Raw genomic sequence first — 17,523 nt, 5'->3', positions numbered from 1 at the left:
ATCTGGGGGGAGGGAGGTGAGATGTTGGCTCTTTAAGGTTATCCAAGCCGCTAGAACCTTCTGTTGGCATGGGTAACTAAGAGCTCTGAACATATAAATAACATTGCATTTGTCATCCAGTCCGTGTGGCTTCAGATCGATGTTGACTGGTCTAAAATGTTTTGTGCCCACGGGGGAAATTGCAATCTTTCTATGTTCTGAACCATTTTCCATTAGTGCCTATGCACGAGAAGTAATTCAAACAAGAAGCCAAAGAGCATTTCTAAAACTATGTTCAAATTCTAGCAAGAAGATTTAAGATGGAGCAAATGTTCTGCTTCCCACTTGGATCTTTGAAGCAGTGAATGCAGTTCATGAAGAATAGATTTGTATTTTCTTGCACATAAATATGTCTGTCATGATACCAGAACCAGAGACAAATGGCTATGGTCGGTTGGGAAATGTATCTTTTCTGTCCATATTATAAAGTATGTTTTATGGTATAATTATTCTTGAGGTTTTATAGTTAAGGGCATTTTTATAGTATAGGAAGCTTCTGGCTATTGAAATAGCATAGGCCACTTAATTACTACAAAGCTCTTTACAAATACAGAAAACTACTAATACTCATTAGGAAACAAATTCTCCCCAAACATTCTGCTTTTGTCATTGCATTATTTCCTTAGCAGAAAAGTAGAGCATGGTTTTGAAATCCTATCTCAAGGAAAGGCATGACTGCCCATAGAAATAAATGCTGCAGAGTTTTACTCCTGACTGGTAAAGAGTAGGTACACGTATGTAAGCATTCCTCAAAAGTTTGTAGGTTCTCTGAAAGGTCAATAGGAATACATCTATATCAGTACCATTCTACACAACCAATACTAGAAACAATGAAAACAATGATTATGAGAAATAAAGTGCTTTTAAAGGAAGATATTTATGTAAGGATTTATAACTATGAGGGTGCTTAAAATTCGGGGTTCCTTTAGGATTATTCATCCAAGTGTTATCTTGGTATTGACAGCTGTGGCTCTTGGGGGTTGAAATGACAGAACCCCAACTCAAACAAGATTAAGCAAAAAAGAATAAACAACCCACAACTCCTACCCCTACAAGGGATAGTGGGTAGCTCCAAATGTTAAGGCAGCACCGCCGGAACCAGGGACATCAAACTCCTGAGACTCTTTCTCTATTCACCACTTTCTTGGCTCAGCCAGTTCGGCAGAATGGGGGAGATGCCTCAGGCTTCCAGCCATGTCATCCCAGCTTAGCACTATCAGCAGAAAGACTTCATTCTCTCGAGGTTTCTACAGCAAAAAGGACCCTCATGGGCCTTGCTTAGATCGTTTGCCCACCCCGGACCAATTACTGCTGCTGGGTTATGGTTTACTTGTTTGTTTGTTTATAAAGGTCGGGTCACGGTTCACTGCACTGATCCAATCTGGGTCATCCGTATGAACAAGGAGCCGGAATTAAGCAGCACAAGAGGGCCACGTGCAACGTGATAAAAGGAGACAGTGCTGCCTAAAATGGGACAGCAAATGAACTGGACTGGAAGCGATCTCACCTTGGTCCTTTCAGCCTTGAGGTAGAGGTCTCAGGAGCTTCGGCGCTAATGAGGGGCTTGCAGGCCTGTGAGGGCTGGTTTGCACAACCCTGAGCTGGGTGCTCCTTGGCCTCTGGGCTGCGCTGGCTTTAGCATTTGCCTGCCTTCTTCAGGTTCTTTCTTCTTAAGCTTTAGAAACTAAACACATGTTCACTTTATCGGTTTATTGTGGGAAACAACATGATGCCATGGAAAGAGAACAATGTGAAGCCAGAAAGCCCCCAGATCCTCGCTCCAGCGTTTACTAGCATTGAGACCTTTGGCAAATTATTTATGCTCAACGAATCTTAGTTTCACCATCTCTGTAAGGTACAGTTGCCCACTCCCTTACAAGGTTGCTGGGAAAGACAGGGAATGTATGTAAAGCACAGTGGCTGCTCACTATAGATGTTCAGTTGTTATTGAAGGGGAGGTGCCATAACCTTTGAGCAACCTTAAAGGGCTGGGATCGTGTCTAATGCTTGAGGTTCTAGACCAAAGCCTGTGAGGATGAAAGAACAAGACATGGCCCCAGCCCTCACTGGACTTAGAATTCAGTAAGGGAGAAAGTAAAAGTGCCAGAAGAGGTAATATAAGAAAAAAGTGCTGACACTTCAAAGGAGAAAGGAATTACCGTGTGCCAGGAACTTTACCCATATTCCCCATCTAGGGCACCTTGTGTTGCCATTTAACAGATTTAAGCACCAATTACTGTGGCAGAAAAATAGCTCTAACTGCCCAACTTCTGTAATGTATTGAAAAAAGAACATTTAGGGCATTCTGACAAGACATGTACTATATAACACATGCAAGATGCCTGGCAGCCCTATCTACATCCCTCACAACAATCCTACAGTCCTACCTATGAATTTATATAAATAAATCCCATTTATTATCTCCATTGTGCAATTGAGGAAATAGATTCAGAGATGTTGAGTGACTTATCCAAGGCTACAGACAGAATTGGCAGAACTGGGAACCAAGTTCCAATATGGCTCTAAAACTGGAATCTTTACATTACACCGTTCACTTTTCTCAATTCTCAATGACAATGGAAGATTTAGGTTCGAATTCCAGTTCAACCTCGAAATGTATGCCTGGCTCTAGGCCAGTTTCTCCTTCTGCACTTCTGTGTTTCCTCTACAAATAAGCTGACCAAATAGCTAGGTTTCTGTTCAGTTCTCTAGAGTTCTGAGAACCATCCAGGCAGTGATTCTCAAAGTGTGGTCCCTGGGCCACCAGCAACATCACCTGGGAACTTGTTAAGAAAGTATATTCGTGGCTACGCAGGATGTACTGAATCACATGCTGGGGACGGTCCAGGAATCTCTTAACAAGCTCTCCAGGAGACCCTAATTCAGCATTCTCAGGAATGCTGGTATTGTGATACCTTTTTTCCTCCTCAACAAGTCTATGACTCTCAATGCATCTCTTCTGAAGCTTTTAAGGCATCTTAGAAACTTGATATTTACATGACAGCATGGGACTAAAAACGTCTAGTCTTGCTTCCAAATACTTCATTAAACTTCACTCCTTTCTCCAAAGGGTCTAAAGTTACAATCCTTGTCAGTACCATTAATATCCCACCTGAGCCTTCTACTAGATGCTATTTTTAGGTCGGAAGTACCTCCCTCTTCAGGGACTTTCACCCTTGATCCCTCCATCCCTCGCTTTCCCTTTAATCATTCAATACTCTATCCATCTTGTCCCAGACTTATTTAAACAATGCCCACTACTCTCTTAACTCCATAGCCCACAAACATCTCTAATTGTCTCTACTCTGTCCGCAAAATGTAAAATGATCCGAGGGTCCCATGGAACCTCACCGACTTCAGTTTGAATATGGCAACATTTAAAAGGCGTGGAACTGAAGTTGACCTATTATGAACTACAGTTTGCTAAAGGCACTAAAGTGGAAGTGTATTCCACCTAGTAGAACTTTCAAGTCTCCTTAAGTACTTTAAAAATTACTTTTTACTAATTAAAAATTATTTTAGTATGTTAATCCAAGTCCCCAAAAGACCTTTTATTAACTCTAAAACACTATCATTTTTTTTCAAACATTTAATTCACATACGCCATGTCCACACATAAATTAGTAAGATTTTACTACAAATTACGTATTAACTTCTTTGCACCATTACTGCCTATATATTTTAACTTTAACAGCAACAACAAAAAAAACCCTTCTCTAAAGCCTACGGACAATGAGAGGTAGAGCAATTGTCATAGTATATGGAAGTCGTCTATTGGTGATGAAATATACAAGCCCCTCCCCTCACTAAAGAGTACAGCCTGAAACAGAAATAGAACAAGTTAAAGATAATGCAAGGTGACATGAAGTTTTGAGACAACTAAAACTAAATGTCGGTCCAAAGTTGTTAAACTCACCACCAACTGGTAATAACTGGCTACGTCAGAATCACCCTGGGGAAATTTTGAAAAGAGACAAATTTTCAATTTCAGAATTGTTCAGGGTGGGACCAGCATTAGTCTCAGGTGTTTCTAGCACACAACAAATAATAAGAACTATTGGCTCAGAGAAAAGATCCACTTTAAAATTAATCAGAAGCACCATGGCACAAGCCAATGTAAAAATATGCACGAGATGAGGACCCAATTCAGTAGCTCTTCACCCAGTCACTGAAGCTGACATAAACACTTCACATGGGACTACACAGATAGCTGGAGCAGGACGGAAGGGTGGTCACTCATTACAGCAACTGTTGGCAGTGTTCTACCGTCTCATTTCCCTGGTCCACTAAGTAGGTTCTCAATTGATGAATTACTGACTTTTCAAACAATTAGACTGCATGGAACAATAGTAGTGAGGATGCATGCTGCTTCTACCAAGTCCACAAGGCCCCAAACATTGGCGACACCAGTGCATCTATATATTATTGAAACAAAAATACCAAGAAATAATTATATAAGATACACCGGTAGTTTCGGGGTGGGGGGAGGGTATCATTGATTAATGCTGACCCTGAACCGCTAAAGGGCTGCAATGCACAATTTGAAAAGTAGACTCACTTCAATACTTCACTTCATAGGTAAGAAAACACAATTCTGCAGATACACCACGTCACCATCTCAATTCAATCTTTGGTGTGACCTCTCATTTAACAAATTCCCGCCATGAAATCTCTCCACAGTATGACCTCAAATGACTTCCAAGCTCTGCATTCCCTTACTGCAGGCGGGCTTCCACCAAAGCACCTAGGACAAGGTCACCAAAACTCTCAACTTATAAGCCCTGTTGCCAAAGAAAGTGACCCATCCTTTCTCCTCAAGTGCAAAAATTCTAAGACAACAAGATTAGGTAGATCACCCATTACATGTTCAATCAACTGGATCAGTCACACAAGAATGCCCATTCTAGCCATAGGTAACCAGGAGGAAAAATAGAGTCTATGGGCAGACAATGGATAGATGTACACTAAAAATGATAAAACTATTTTCAGAGACATTTCTCTAGGCTATAACAAATAAATTAGCCTGCTTACAGGTAAAAATCACAACGAGCAGCATTATTAATTAAACAATTCCCAAAGCTAGTGATTTTAGCTAAATAATTTTACATTAGAACCTTCTAAGAAGGCTGCTAATAAACTAGAAGAAGGCTGTTAATAAACTAAACTATGTCAAAATTTACAAACCGAGTTTTAAAGTCAGGCTTGAAAGCCAAGATAAGCCACTACTCCTTTGTATAGTTATTACCTCTGACCAAGCACAAGAATTCACTCAGACAAATAACTTTCATAACCTACCTAAAAATAGGATAGCCCATAAATTTTCTAAACTGTTCTTCCCTGCTGTGGACAGCCCTTAATCTCTGACTGTAAAACTTAGCAAACTTTGGCATACGCTAATGTTAGTTTTATAAGTTACTAAAAACCTCTCTAAATTAAGCATCAGTTCTCAAATCTGGATAGTTTTCTCATCTGAATGCCTAAACATTTAGGTCACGAATTGAAATACCAGTAGAAAAATATTCATCTTTGGGCAGGTTGTAGAGTTACCACATGGCAAGAAACTGACAAGAAAATTTAAACATTCAGAGCATAAAAATACTTCAAAGCATTATGAATTTTCAACTTAGCACACTTTCGTAAAGTTTAGTATTTCCAACTACAGGAAAAGCAGACTGCTGTAGGATTTTAGATGACTTAAGCTAACTCAAATTTTTCCCAATTCCTGACATCAGTACTAGATTTATATAGTTTTATTATAGTAACAAATAGTTATTACGGTGGGATCTACAAACATATACAGAATTATTATATTTAAATTCATATAGAACAGTATTTACATTTTTAAGTTACACTTTTGAAATCAGAAGATGAGGCACAGCTTAAATTTTACAACAAAGAAAAGAAAAATACACAACACAAAAACAGTTAACAGTAAAAATACAGCTATCTGTTCTCGACACAACACATGGAAACTCTGTCAGAAAGCTACATCTTCTTAATCTGATTGTCCAAATCATTAAAGTATGGATGATTCAGTGCCATTTTGCCAGAAATTCGTTTGGCAGGATCATAGACTAACATTTTCTGTGGGAGGAAAAAGATTTTTTAAAAGGTTAAGAAATAAACCATTTAAAAAAATCTCCAAAAAGCCTTACTTTTCTACCAGTAAGCCCTAAGCTAATAATTTTAATGAAAAACTACTAAATGAACATTTCTGTTAGTTTAATACCAAAGCACATAAATGTCTTACTTCACCCCCTAGCTCTAAATAATCTATTCCTTAAATCATAGATATCTTGATAACCTCTTTTTGCTATAAATTATGGTTTAAGACACAAGCATTCAGATAGTTTTAAAACCAAGGCATAAATTGAAGAAAGATTATCTAGTTAATTATATTTACTTTGAGAATTAAATGGCCCTCTGAGTTATTTACAGCATTGCTGAAGTGGTGGCAATTAACTATAGAGGTTTCTAATGTAGCTTCCAGCAAGTTCCAAATAAAAACAAAACCAATGTGTTATAAACATAGTTTAAATGAGTCACTAAATGAATTATGGTCAGACAACCTAGTATTAAAGTTTATTTACACATTAACAGAAAAGGCTGAATAAAGTTAAAATTTATCTTAAAGAAATATTATTAATCTTAAAGAAAACTAAATCAATAAGCAGACCCAGAGATACTTTTACTATCTAGTTACCATTTGAGCTCTTATTATATAGCTAGCACTCTATTAAGTGCTTTGTACGTTTCATGTTACTTAATCCTCACAAAAAAAGATAGGAATTAGTCCCACTTTACAAATAAGAACTTTGAGGCTCAAAGAGGTTAAGGAACCTGCCCAAGTTCATAGAGTTTAAGAGTGATAAAGCTGAAATTTGAAACCAAGACTGACTTAGGATTTACAGCAGTGATTGTCAACTGGGTGAGACTTTGCCCCTCGGGGGACATTCGGCAATGTGTGGAGACATCTGGGGTTGTCACAACTGGGAGGAATGTGTTAATGGCATCTATAGGACAGAGGAATGGGATGCTGTTAAATATCTTACAATGCACAGGACAGCCTCCAGCAGCAAAGAATGAGCCAGTCCAAGATGTCAATACTGGCTAGACTAAGGAACCATGATTGACAGTATGATTTTCATTTCATTAACTAAAGTGAAATTCTTCATGTTCAAGAATCACGGAAGTTAAAAAGACAGACTGGGCCAGGAATATAGAAGGCCTTTTACATCATATCATCAATATTAATGTACAAAATATCTGAGTGGCAGTAAAGGATCTTGGACTGCACTTGTAAGCATTTGGGAACTCTAAGCTGAATTTGGTGGCATGATTTATAAATTGTGAAGGTGCTCAAAGATCAGTTAGAACATGTGTATGATGATATAGCAGTAGATTTTTTCCTTTGTTTAGTAACCTGTCAAAATCTTTTTTTTTTTTTTTTTTTTTGCAATCACATTAACTGAGATTCATAAAAACTAGTCCCTTCTAAAATCCCAGTATTGGACTTCCCTGGTGGCGCAGTGGCTAAGAATCCGCCTGCCAATGCAGGGGACACAGGTTCGATCCCTGGTCCGGGACGATCCCACATGCCACAGAGCAACTAAGACCGTGCCCCACAACTACTGAGCCTGTGCTCTAGAGCCCGCGAGCCACAACTACTGAGCCTACACGCCACAGCTACTGAAGCCCGTGCGCCTAGAGCCCGTGCTCTGCAACAAGAAGCCGCTGCAATGAGAAGCCCGCGCACCGCAATGAAAAGTAACTCCCGCTCACCGCAACTAGAGAAAGCCCGCGTGCAGCAACAAAGACCCAATGCAGCCAAATAATAAATAAAAATAAATATAAAAATAAGTTTAAAAAGAAAAGAAAAGAAAATCTCAGTATTTAAATACTGTTCTAAAACAAATTTCCTGAGGCAGGTCTAGGACAATTTTTATCCTAACAAATTTGTTTTTTATCTTGTTTTTAAAGAACACAACTGTTTAGTTGGGAACAGCAACGTAACAGAGGGGAAAGGTTTTAAGAACTACATTTGTCCTTCTGCTAACCTGTCTGATGGGGAAACAAGGCAAAGTGAGAAATGGGAATTCATGCAGTAAAGACTTTAAAAACTAAAACGACTGTGTCTAAACTAAAAAGCAGTAAATACTGAGACAAAAAACCTGGAGAGGAAGGCCACTCCAAGTCCACAACTTAAAGGTTTATTAACCTCATCCTCTCCTTCAGAGTATCTACAGCTACCTATCAGATTAAAAACAAGTGAACAAGGGCTTCCCTGGTGGTGCAGTGGTTAAGAATCCGCCTGCCAATTTAGGGGACACGGGTTCGAGCCCTGGTCCAGGAAGATCCCACACGCTGTGGAGCAACTAAGCCCGTGTGCCACCACTACTGAGCCTGCACTCTAGAGCTCGTGAGCCACAACTACTGAAACCCGTGCGCCTAGAGCCCGAGTTCTACAACAAGAGAATCCACCACAATGAGAAGCCCGCGCACTGCAACAAAGAGTAGCCCCCACTCGCCGCAACTAAAGAAAGCCCGCGTGCAGCAACGAAGACCCAACGCAGCCAAATAAATAAATAAATAAATAAATCTATATATGGAAAAAAGTGAACAAATACCACATCCTCCTCTCAAAACCACTAGTGGTTTTTGTATCTAAAATGGAGCTAATAATGTGCTCACTTCGGCAATAAACATAACAGACATAATAGTTATGTGCCTGGCTCAGTATATGGTGGTTTTCTTCCTATTTCCTACGTGAAAGAAAGAATTAAGTACATTCAGAATCATGCACAGTGTTGAAGTCAATATAAAGGGCATTCCTTACCGAGAGCAGATCCAAGCCATTCTCATCCAAGTTTTTGACATGGGATGCTAAGCTTCCTGGTTTCCATTTGGGAAATGTATTCTTATAGTCCTGTAAAGATTCCACTTCTGGCCACACTTCATTATTGGGAGTACCCAAAGCTCTAAAAAGCCACAGCAAAACAAAAACTTATGGTTAAAGTATAAACATAACTCTTGTTATATACATGTTAATATAAAAGTTCTTAGTAGCTCAAGTATAAAACAAAAATACCTGAAAATTCTGAAGAGTTGATCGATTTCTGAATCCCCATGGAAAAGTGGTTTCTTAGTTGCTAATTCAGCAAATATGGTACCTATACTCCAAATGTCAACTGGAGTTGAGTAGCGAGCTGACCCCAGCAATACTTCTGGAGATCTATACCAGAGTGTTACTACCTATTACAAAGAAAATATCTTACTTGGAATAAATGTGGCACGTTAAATTACCTAAATGTAAACATTTCTATTTCATTAGGACTGTCCTTTAGAATGCTGCTTGATTGCCTCTGATAATAGTGTTTAAAAGTCAATTAACTATACACAATACTAAATGTTAGATAAATAATGAAGTATTTCTAAGTTATATTCATTAGGGGGAAAAAGAAAAAAGCATACCAAGTCTTTTCAAATCATTAAAATGCGAGGAACAAAATAGTCAAGAGAGCCTTCACTTACAAAAAAAAAAAAAAGCCCAATGATAATGGATTTGGGGTTGACACTGTACAAGTGCATGTAGCGATTACATGCTAAAATCAAAACGAAGTCAAACGACAGTTTATTAGTAGTCTAGCACCAATCTACTATTTTAGCATATCTAATTTATCACATTGGAGGTCAGTGGCATATGTTTACGCCAATGGAAACCAAATAATCTTTATTTATAGAGCCACGGGAAAAATGATAAAAAGGAATAATTAAAAGAAGCCAAGACATCTGACCAGATCAGCACTGTCATTAAGTTTTGATCTGGAGGAAGTCTTTGGGCAGAAGGGTAGACAACTCCACAGAAGACAAGGTTTCCCAATAATCCTTAACTATGTGAGTCAACATTCCCTTTCCCTCCAGAAACAGCAAACAAAATGCCAAGTCATCAATATAACACAGACAAAACTTGGTTATATTTAGAAGCTTCTAAATACATCTGAAACAGTAGCACTTAAGCAACAAAACCTGTCTTTTAACCAACCTTATTGTTTCAAGAGAGGATCCAATCAACAGACAGAAATCTCATGGTAATTTGAATGGGGAAAGTCTACTGTAAAAGATTAGTAACTATAACAGAGGATTGGAAGATTTAGATTGACTAGTAAGAATAACGACTCCTTCCTGTAATGCCTCTCCAGCACCCTCTACTGTCAAAGCGTAACATCACAGCAACTGGCAAAAGAAAAATACTCAAAAGGTTCCAGATACATTTTCACATAGCAGGCAATGAAGGATGACTTTGGAGCAGAGAGGCAATAAACCGATACTGGCACAGAGTGGAAATCTTTCTGATTGAGTATTTCTTTCTTGACTTAAAGAATATAGAAAACAATCCAGCAATCACACTTAACAAAAGCACCAAAAAACATACCTCATGTGTATATACTCTAATAGGTATTCCAAAAGCTCTGGCAAGGCCAAAATCTGCCAGTTTAATTGTTCCTTTATCATCAATCAATAGATTTTGAGGTTTTAAGTCTCTGTGTAGAACTCTTCTAGAGTGACAAAACACAATCCCTTGTAGGATTTGGTACAAATAACTCTGGAAGAAGGAACCATAAGTTAGAAACTTAACCATACCATTTAACAATTTTCTAAATAATCTTGGTGGCTTTCTTTCAAAGACATGAGAAATTATAATGCGGAGAAATAAACAATTTACAAAAAAAGTTCTCAGGGGCTTCCCTGGTGGCGCAGTGGTTGAGAGTCTGCCTGCTAATGCAGGGGACACGGGTTCGAGCCCTGGTCTGGGAGGATCCCACATGCCGTGGAGCGACTAGGCCCGTGAGCCACAACTACTGAGCCTGCGCGTCTGGAGCCTGTGCTCCACAACAAGAGAGGCTGCGATAGTGAGAGGCCTGTGCACTGCGATGAAGAGTAGCCCCCGCTTGCCACAACTAGAGAAAGCCCTCACACAGAAACGAAGACCCAACACAGCAAAAATAAGTAAATAAAAATTAAAAAAAAAAAAAAAAGTTCTCAGGCAATTTGAGACTAACAGGAAGTATTTGGGGGTGGGAAGCCCATTTACATAAGGTATTCATGTTTGTATACCTATGACAAAGATATTCACCTTATGGGCACGTTTATGAACTCACTTATTCTTCTTTTACTTATTTTGGCCCCTAATTCTTAAGTTAGTTTTCTATATAGAAATTTTCTTAAACTTTTGTTTTATATAATTATAGCAACTCTATTTCTACCTTGAATAAGGTTAGTCTTTTCCATTTCAGCCTTTTATCTTTACATATTCATTTCCTCTTTGGAGACATTGGTCACAGACTCCAAAAGAAACAACAGAGAGAATATTATGACTGCGTATTTAAAGAGATACAATTATCACAAAATCCTGTTTGGTAAGTTCAGAGAAGTGTTTTATAAGATACTTGTTGCCAAGACAATGTAATTGACATTTGAAGCAACATGGATATTACAGAAATAGAAAATATACATAGTTATAGTATTGACTTATAAAGTTCAAAATTATAAAATACATAAAATCAATCAGTTGGAACAACTGGCTAGCCATTTGGAAAAAAATTAAGAACCCTCGTTCTTACACCAAAATAAACCTTTGATCCATCTAGAATTTAAGACAAAAGTAGGGGGTGGGGGTAATCTACTAGAACTACTAGAAAAACATTGTCATGTATTGTTCTAATACATGTGATCTTTGAGTGAGGAAGACTTAAATAAGACATAAAAAATCTCAAAGTCCAAAACTCATGTATAAGATTGTTAAATTATAAAAATTACTAACGGTGTACTCCATTATCAAAAGACAAAAAAAAGGAATAAAAGAACTATTATCAACATGTTACTGATAAGAGGCTCTTAGAAACCAGTGGAAAAAATATCCTAACAGGATCATCAGTGAAGAATATGTATAGGCTGTTTATAAAATGGCTAAGAAATGAAAAAATGTTAAATGACACGCAAAATGATATTAGTCTTTTTCACATAATAGATTATTATCAAAAAGATTGATAAAAACAAGTTTCAACAGTGAGGTATTAAAAGAAAATACACACCATGATGTTTAAGAGCAAATTGCTCTAATTTTTTAGAGGGCAAATGGCACTCTCTATCAAGATTTTAAGTGTAAATAAACATCTTCAACCCATTGATTCCACCTGTGAGAATCCATCCTATGAAGATGTATATGAAGATATAAAGATATTCACTGCAGCACTGACCATAAGGGCATGAATCACCAATCTGGAAAACAATTTCAATGTCCACCAGTGTGGAACTGGTTTACATAACTGTATCAAAAATTAGGAAGACTCTTGAACAAAATGGAATTGAAGAAAAAATCATAGTGGGGATTTCCCTACGAGGTGATATTACAAGGAATACTCATTACAGTTACGTTAAGATATAGATGGATGTCAAAAATAAATAATGTTTCTGAGTAAAAAAAAAAAAATTAGAAAGACAGGTAGACCTATGGTCGAATAATGTTTTACACAGAAAAGGGAAAGTAATGCATATATATATATATAAATATATATAATCCCATTTTTATAAAAACAGTATATGTATATACACATACAAAGTTGACATATAAGTATCTCTAAGATTACTAATAAAACAATGGCTACACAGGGAGATCAGCTCCATGCTTTGTGACCAGCTAGAGGGGTAGGATAGGAGGGAGACGCAAGAGGGAGGGGATATGGGGATATATGTATACGTATAGCTGATTCACTTTGTTATACAGCAGAAACTAACACAGCAATGTAAAGCAATTATACTCCAATAAAGATATTAAAAAAAAAAAAAGAATGCCTACCTCTAAGGAAAGGTTTGGTAGAGACGGTGTAAGGATAATTACACATTTAAAATTTAAATGAAATTTAATGTCTAAAATAAATTAACCAAAATATATTTAAAACCAGAATAAAATGAAACCGCCTGCCACCATCACCCTGCCCCAGGCTTTTGCTACTTTGTTTTACATGTACCTGACTGCCAAATAAAGACCAGAATATCCTAGCTTCCAACAATGTAACAGGTACTTATTACTTTTGTTATCTCAGGCACTACTTTTCACTTTACAGCTAGAATCACTATCTAGTAATAAAATGGGTAACCATTAACAACCTAACCCATAGACTAACTGTGTGGGAGAAAACAAAATATTCTTTTCTTCCTTGTTCTACTTTCTAACACTTTTTCCAAGCACATTTTCATGAAACACAGGGACTTCTACAGAGTAAACACTTTACATTCACAGTGGAAAAATACTAATAAAATTAGGCAAGATTCTTACCTTAACAAGTGAAGGATCCATGAACTGACCAGGAGGGATAGAATCCAAGTATTTCTTGAGATCCATGGAAAGGAATTCAAAGATGAGATATAACCTGGAATCCTGCATAAGCACATCTTGAAGACTGAAGAATAAAATAATTATATGAAAATTTAAAACACTAACATTTTTGACCTCTCACAAAATAAAACTATTTCTATACATTTCACAGTTGCTGTTACAAAAAGTAGGGCCATAAGAAATTTTACTATACTGTTTTGGGAAAGAAGAGGTGGTAGCTTCCCTAGTTGTGAAAACTGTAGCACTAACCTAGAATTTGAGAAAGGAACCCCAGGGCAGCAATTGAAAATTAAGTCATATTATATTAGGCGCTAACTGGCAAGCGCCTTCTACTCCAGAAGAACGTTTCTAGGTTGACTGCTTGTTGCTCAGAGCTTGTCTTTCCATTGAGGTAAATAATAGAAACAATAGTATCTGACTTTACTAGTTGCTCACTATCTCTAGCCCCAGAAAAATGCAGTTAAATCCTGATTTGGAAAGATGCCAGTCCAAATACTTGGAAAGAAAAAGTTTTTCTTCATCTGACCTATCTACCTGTCTCAGGTCTCTGATTAAGGAGTCTTTAAGGATCAGAGCTCTCAGAGTGGGAGCAGTGTCAAAGCTCTGTGAAAGACTTCCTTTTCTCCCTTGACCAGTTTACCCTGATTTTCCAGCCCCCGCTACTAATATTCATCACCAAGCTCCTCTAACTCTGTTCCTGCTTTACCAGCCTTTTTTTCTATGCCCAGCATTCTCAATGAACAAAAATAGTAGGGTTCTAGTCAGCTCAGCAAGGTTAGACCAGAAATTAAGCAAATGTAAAAGTTTCCACAATGAAATTCACATTTGAAATAGTATGCGGAAAATGATTCAAATTCAGACATTACACCATACCTGACTATATTTGGATGACGAAGTTCTTTTAATAGAGATATTTCCCGAATTGCAGTACTAGGAACTCCTTCCTCTTCACTTTCTAGTCTGATTTTCTTCATGGCTACCACTTGACCTGTAGTTTTGTGTCTACCCTTATACACAACTCCATAGGTACCTGAAATAGACAAAGTGTCTGCTATGTGACAACCTTCACAAACTAAAAAAGATTTTTAAAATGATTGAATCCCATAAGGTGTCACATGATAGAAATGTCTGCTGTGGCCAGATAGGAAGCATCTTAGTCATAATTATACCCTCATCACTTCCAAAACAACACTGAAGGTAACTAAAACCTATCATGGCTGTAGTTTAGAGAATTCATAGAGTCATCACAGGTTTCCCATACATTTAAATTACCAGTAATTTTCCAGCACATTTTAGAGAAAAAGGATCGTTTGCAGATTGGAAGGTATCTCCTGTCAAATATCCTACCTGGCAACAAGGTAGGCATAAAATACAGTGCAAAGATTTGGGCTCAGGAAATATTACTAACAGGAGTCACTGTGACACTTTCAGAAAACTTCATATAGAGTGCTTCGTACATTTCAAATATACAGTCAACAATCCTCATCTAGAAAAGAATGAGGATAAAATATTTTATTAAATATTTGATCTATTCAAGCTCATATTATCTACTATATAGCAGAAAGCCTCACATCCATTTGGAAGTTGAGAACACTGATTCTGATATATGGGCTTCAGATAATGAGCAACAATGTCAATATTGACATTGGCAGGGATCCTGGAGCAGACCCCACTCAGGAAGATCAGTCATTTGCATAATATAGTCAAATAAACTGTTAATGGTAAATTCAGAGCTTTTTTTTTTAAGTATGCTTACCTCTCCCTCAAGTGTACAACATTCACCTGGTCCTAAAATTTACTCATAACAACCACTGATAAACTTATAGCAAACACTAGATATGCATTTTAAAATATATATTTATTTATTTGGTTGCGCTGGGTCTTAGTTTTAGCTTGCTGGTTCCTTAGTTGCGGCACGCGGGCTCCTTAGTTATGGCTTGCAAACTCTCAGTTGAGGCATGCATGTGTGATCTAGTCCCCTGACCAGGGATCGAACCCGGGCCCCCCACATTGGGAGCGCAGAGTCTTAACCACTGTGCCACCGGTTAGGTTCCTTGATACGTACTGAATTGAGTTTTAGACATCACAAGTGCTCTATGTCTCTCTTCTGACTCTTTTTGAACCATATCACTTCTCAATGAACTACTGGAATAGAGCGCTAGTTAAACAGAGCACAGTGATTCCACTGGTTAATTACCAAAAATTATTTGTGACATACAAGGTATGGGCTCTGAAATGAAGTAAGCATTATAAAATTTTTAAATGTTCGATATGGACAAGTTATGGAGACTGAACAGTAAAGAGAAAAACCTTTGATCAACAAATGTTTACAGAGTGCCTACTAAATGCCAACTAAGGTTCCACATCATGGATATAGCTATGTTCTCTACAATCTAAAAAGACATTTCCTTAAGACAGGAAGGAGTTCCAAGACTAATGTAACAACACTCAGATTTTTGTTATTCAGAAGAAACCAGAGAACAACTTTGCAATAATTGAAATAAGAAGTCTGGATATATTTAAGAAATGAATTGGGCTGTCAAAAACTCAATGTCAAAGGGGAAAAGTCAGGTGGACAATTTTAAATCAGAAGACATTAAGGAGACATTAACCACCAAATGAAATGCATGACCCTGACTAGACCTTCAAGTATATATGCAGAAGTATTTAGAAGTAAAGCACATAATTCCACTGCCCTAACACCCTTCCCAACACACCTACAAGATATCAATAGTGTTTTCAAAATACAAATATTGCTTTAAGCATTTAGTATTAGAAGGATGTAAGATTACTGGAAGGGGGCTGTTGGGGAGACATGGCAGAATAATTTCAATTCTCTTGAAATGTGAACATTTTTGTGTTTTATTATGTAGAGAACATATGTATTAATGCATTAATATACTGTTAGACGTACCTGAAAGATTGGATTTTAAAAAACTAACTAGTTAATTAATTTTTTTATTTTTGGCTGCATTGGGTCTTCGTTGCTGCGCACAAGCTTTCTCTAGTTGGGGCGAGCAGGGGCTGCTCTTCGTTGCAGTGCGCGGGCTTCTCATTGCAGTGGCTTCTCTTGTTGCAGAGCACGGGCTCTAGGCACACGGGCTTCAGTAGTTGTGGCTCGCGGGCTCTAGAGCGCAGGCTCAGTAGTGGCGCACGGGCTTAGTTGCTCCACGGCATGTGGGATCATCCCAGACCAGGGCTCGAACCCATGTCCCCTGCATTGGCAGGTGGATTCTTAACCACTGCGCCACCAGGGAAGTCCCAAAGATTAGATTTTAATGAATATTTACATGTCTTCATGTCAAGGACATTACAGCATCATTAAATCATTTTTAAAAAATCCTTTTATATTATTAAAACCACTCACCTTCTCCAATTTTCTCTATTTTGGTATAGTCTTCCATAGTTAATCAATGGGTATGGTAGATCCTAAAATGAGAGGAAAAGCTGATTTGATTACATGTCACTAACTCAAAGCGTGCTTTTACGTTCTTAATGAGATACTATAAGTAAAGCATTTCCCACAGTGCCTAGTGCAGTATTAATTTTCCATGAATATTAGCTATTATATTAGAACAATAGTTAGAAGGGAAAGAACTCAAAGACTCTCCCACCCTTCTTAGTTTCTGAAACATTGGAAATATTTGTATATCCTATACCAGTGTAACATTTAGCCTCTTCCAAATTAACCCTCAAATTCACACATGGACTTACCTATTCTTCCCAAACACATCCCAGATGTTCTCTTTATGTAACACTTCTAAGGGAGCACCAGTGTGTGCCATTTATACCCAAATATTTTAACAAGGTTATGTGACTGAATTTGTACAGCTTTATATTTTTATGAAGATAATTAAAAAAAATTTTTTTTGAAAGACATGAGTAGGGAGCTAAAATGTCACACTGCTCACCCATTAGAGGGTTTAAAGCAGCGAAAAGTATACGTGTTTCAACTTGCTCAAGTGACAGTTTTAATCTTTCTCCTGTTGTCAGCAGTCACATAACACAAACATGACAAAAAGTTTCAAGGTACTTTTTGTAAGGTAGGAAAGATCACTAAGCACTCTAAAAGAAAAAGTGCAATTCCA

At 37.6% G+C, this 17,523-nt stretch overlaps 1 protein-coding gene across 3 annotated transcripts; it reads right to left on the bottom strand.

Moving 5' to 3' along the window:
* Positions 1 to 1,591: 1,591 nt before the first annotated feature.
* CDK1 (cyclin dependent kinase 1) lies at positions 1,592 to 16,839 on the bottom strand (the record flags this gene model as incomplete). 3 transcript variants are annotated; one of them, XM_082673484.1, is made up of 7 exons in its annotated part: positions 1,592 to 1,723; positions 8,876 to 9,017; positions 9,128 to 9,291; positions 10,472 to 10,642; positions 13,376 to 13,499; positions 14,309 to 14,465; positions 16,803 to 16,839. In XM_082673484.1, the coding sequence occupies 7 exons, from the start codon at positions 16,837 to 16,839 to the stop codon at positions 1,592 to 1,594; spliced, it is 927 nt and encodes a 308-aa protein (XP_082529610.1). The 3 variants fall into 3 exon arrangements, with proteins under 3 accessions (XP_082529610.1, XP_082529611.1, XP_082529612.1); XM_082673485.1 differs by lacking the exon at positions 1,592 to 1,723 and adding an exon at positions 6,025 to 6,123; XM_082673486.1 differs by lacking the exons at positions 1,592 to 1,723; positions 10,472 to 10,642 and adding an exon at positions 6,025 to 6,123.
* Positions 16,840 to 17,523: the final 684 nt, after the last annotated feature.

This window comes from Grampus griseus (assembly GCF_964374135.1).
Source record: "Grampus griseus genome assembly, chromosome: 16".
Classification (NCBI taxonomy): domain Eukaryota; kingdom Metazoa; phylum Chordata; class Mammalia; order Artiodactyla; family Delphinidae; genus Grampus; species Grampus griseus.
This window is presented reverse-complemented; position numbering and strand designations above follow the sequence as displayed.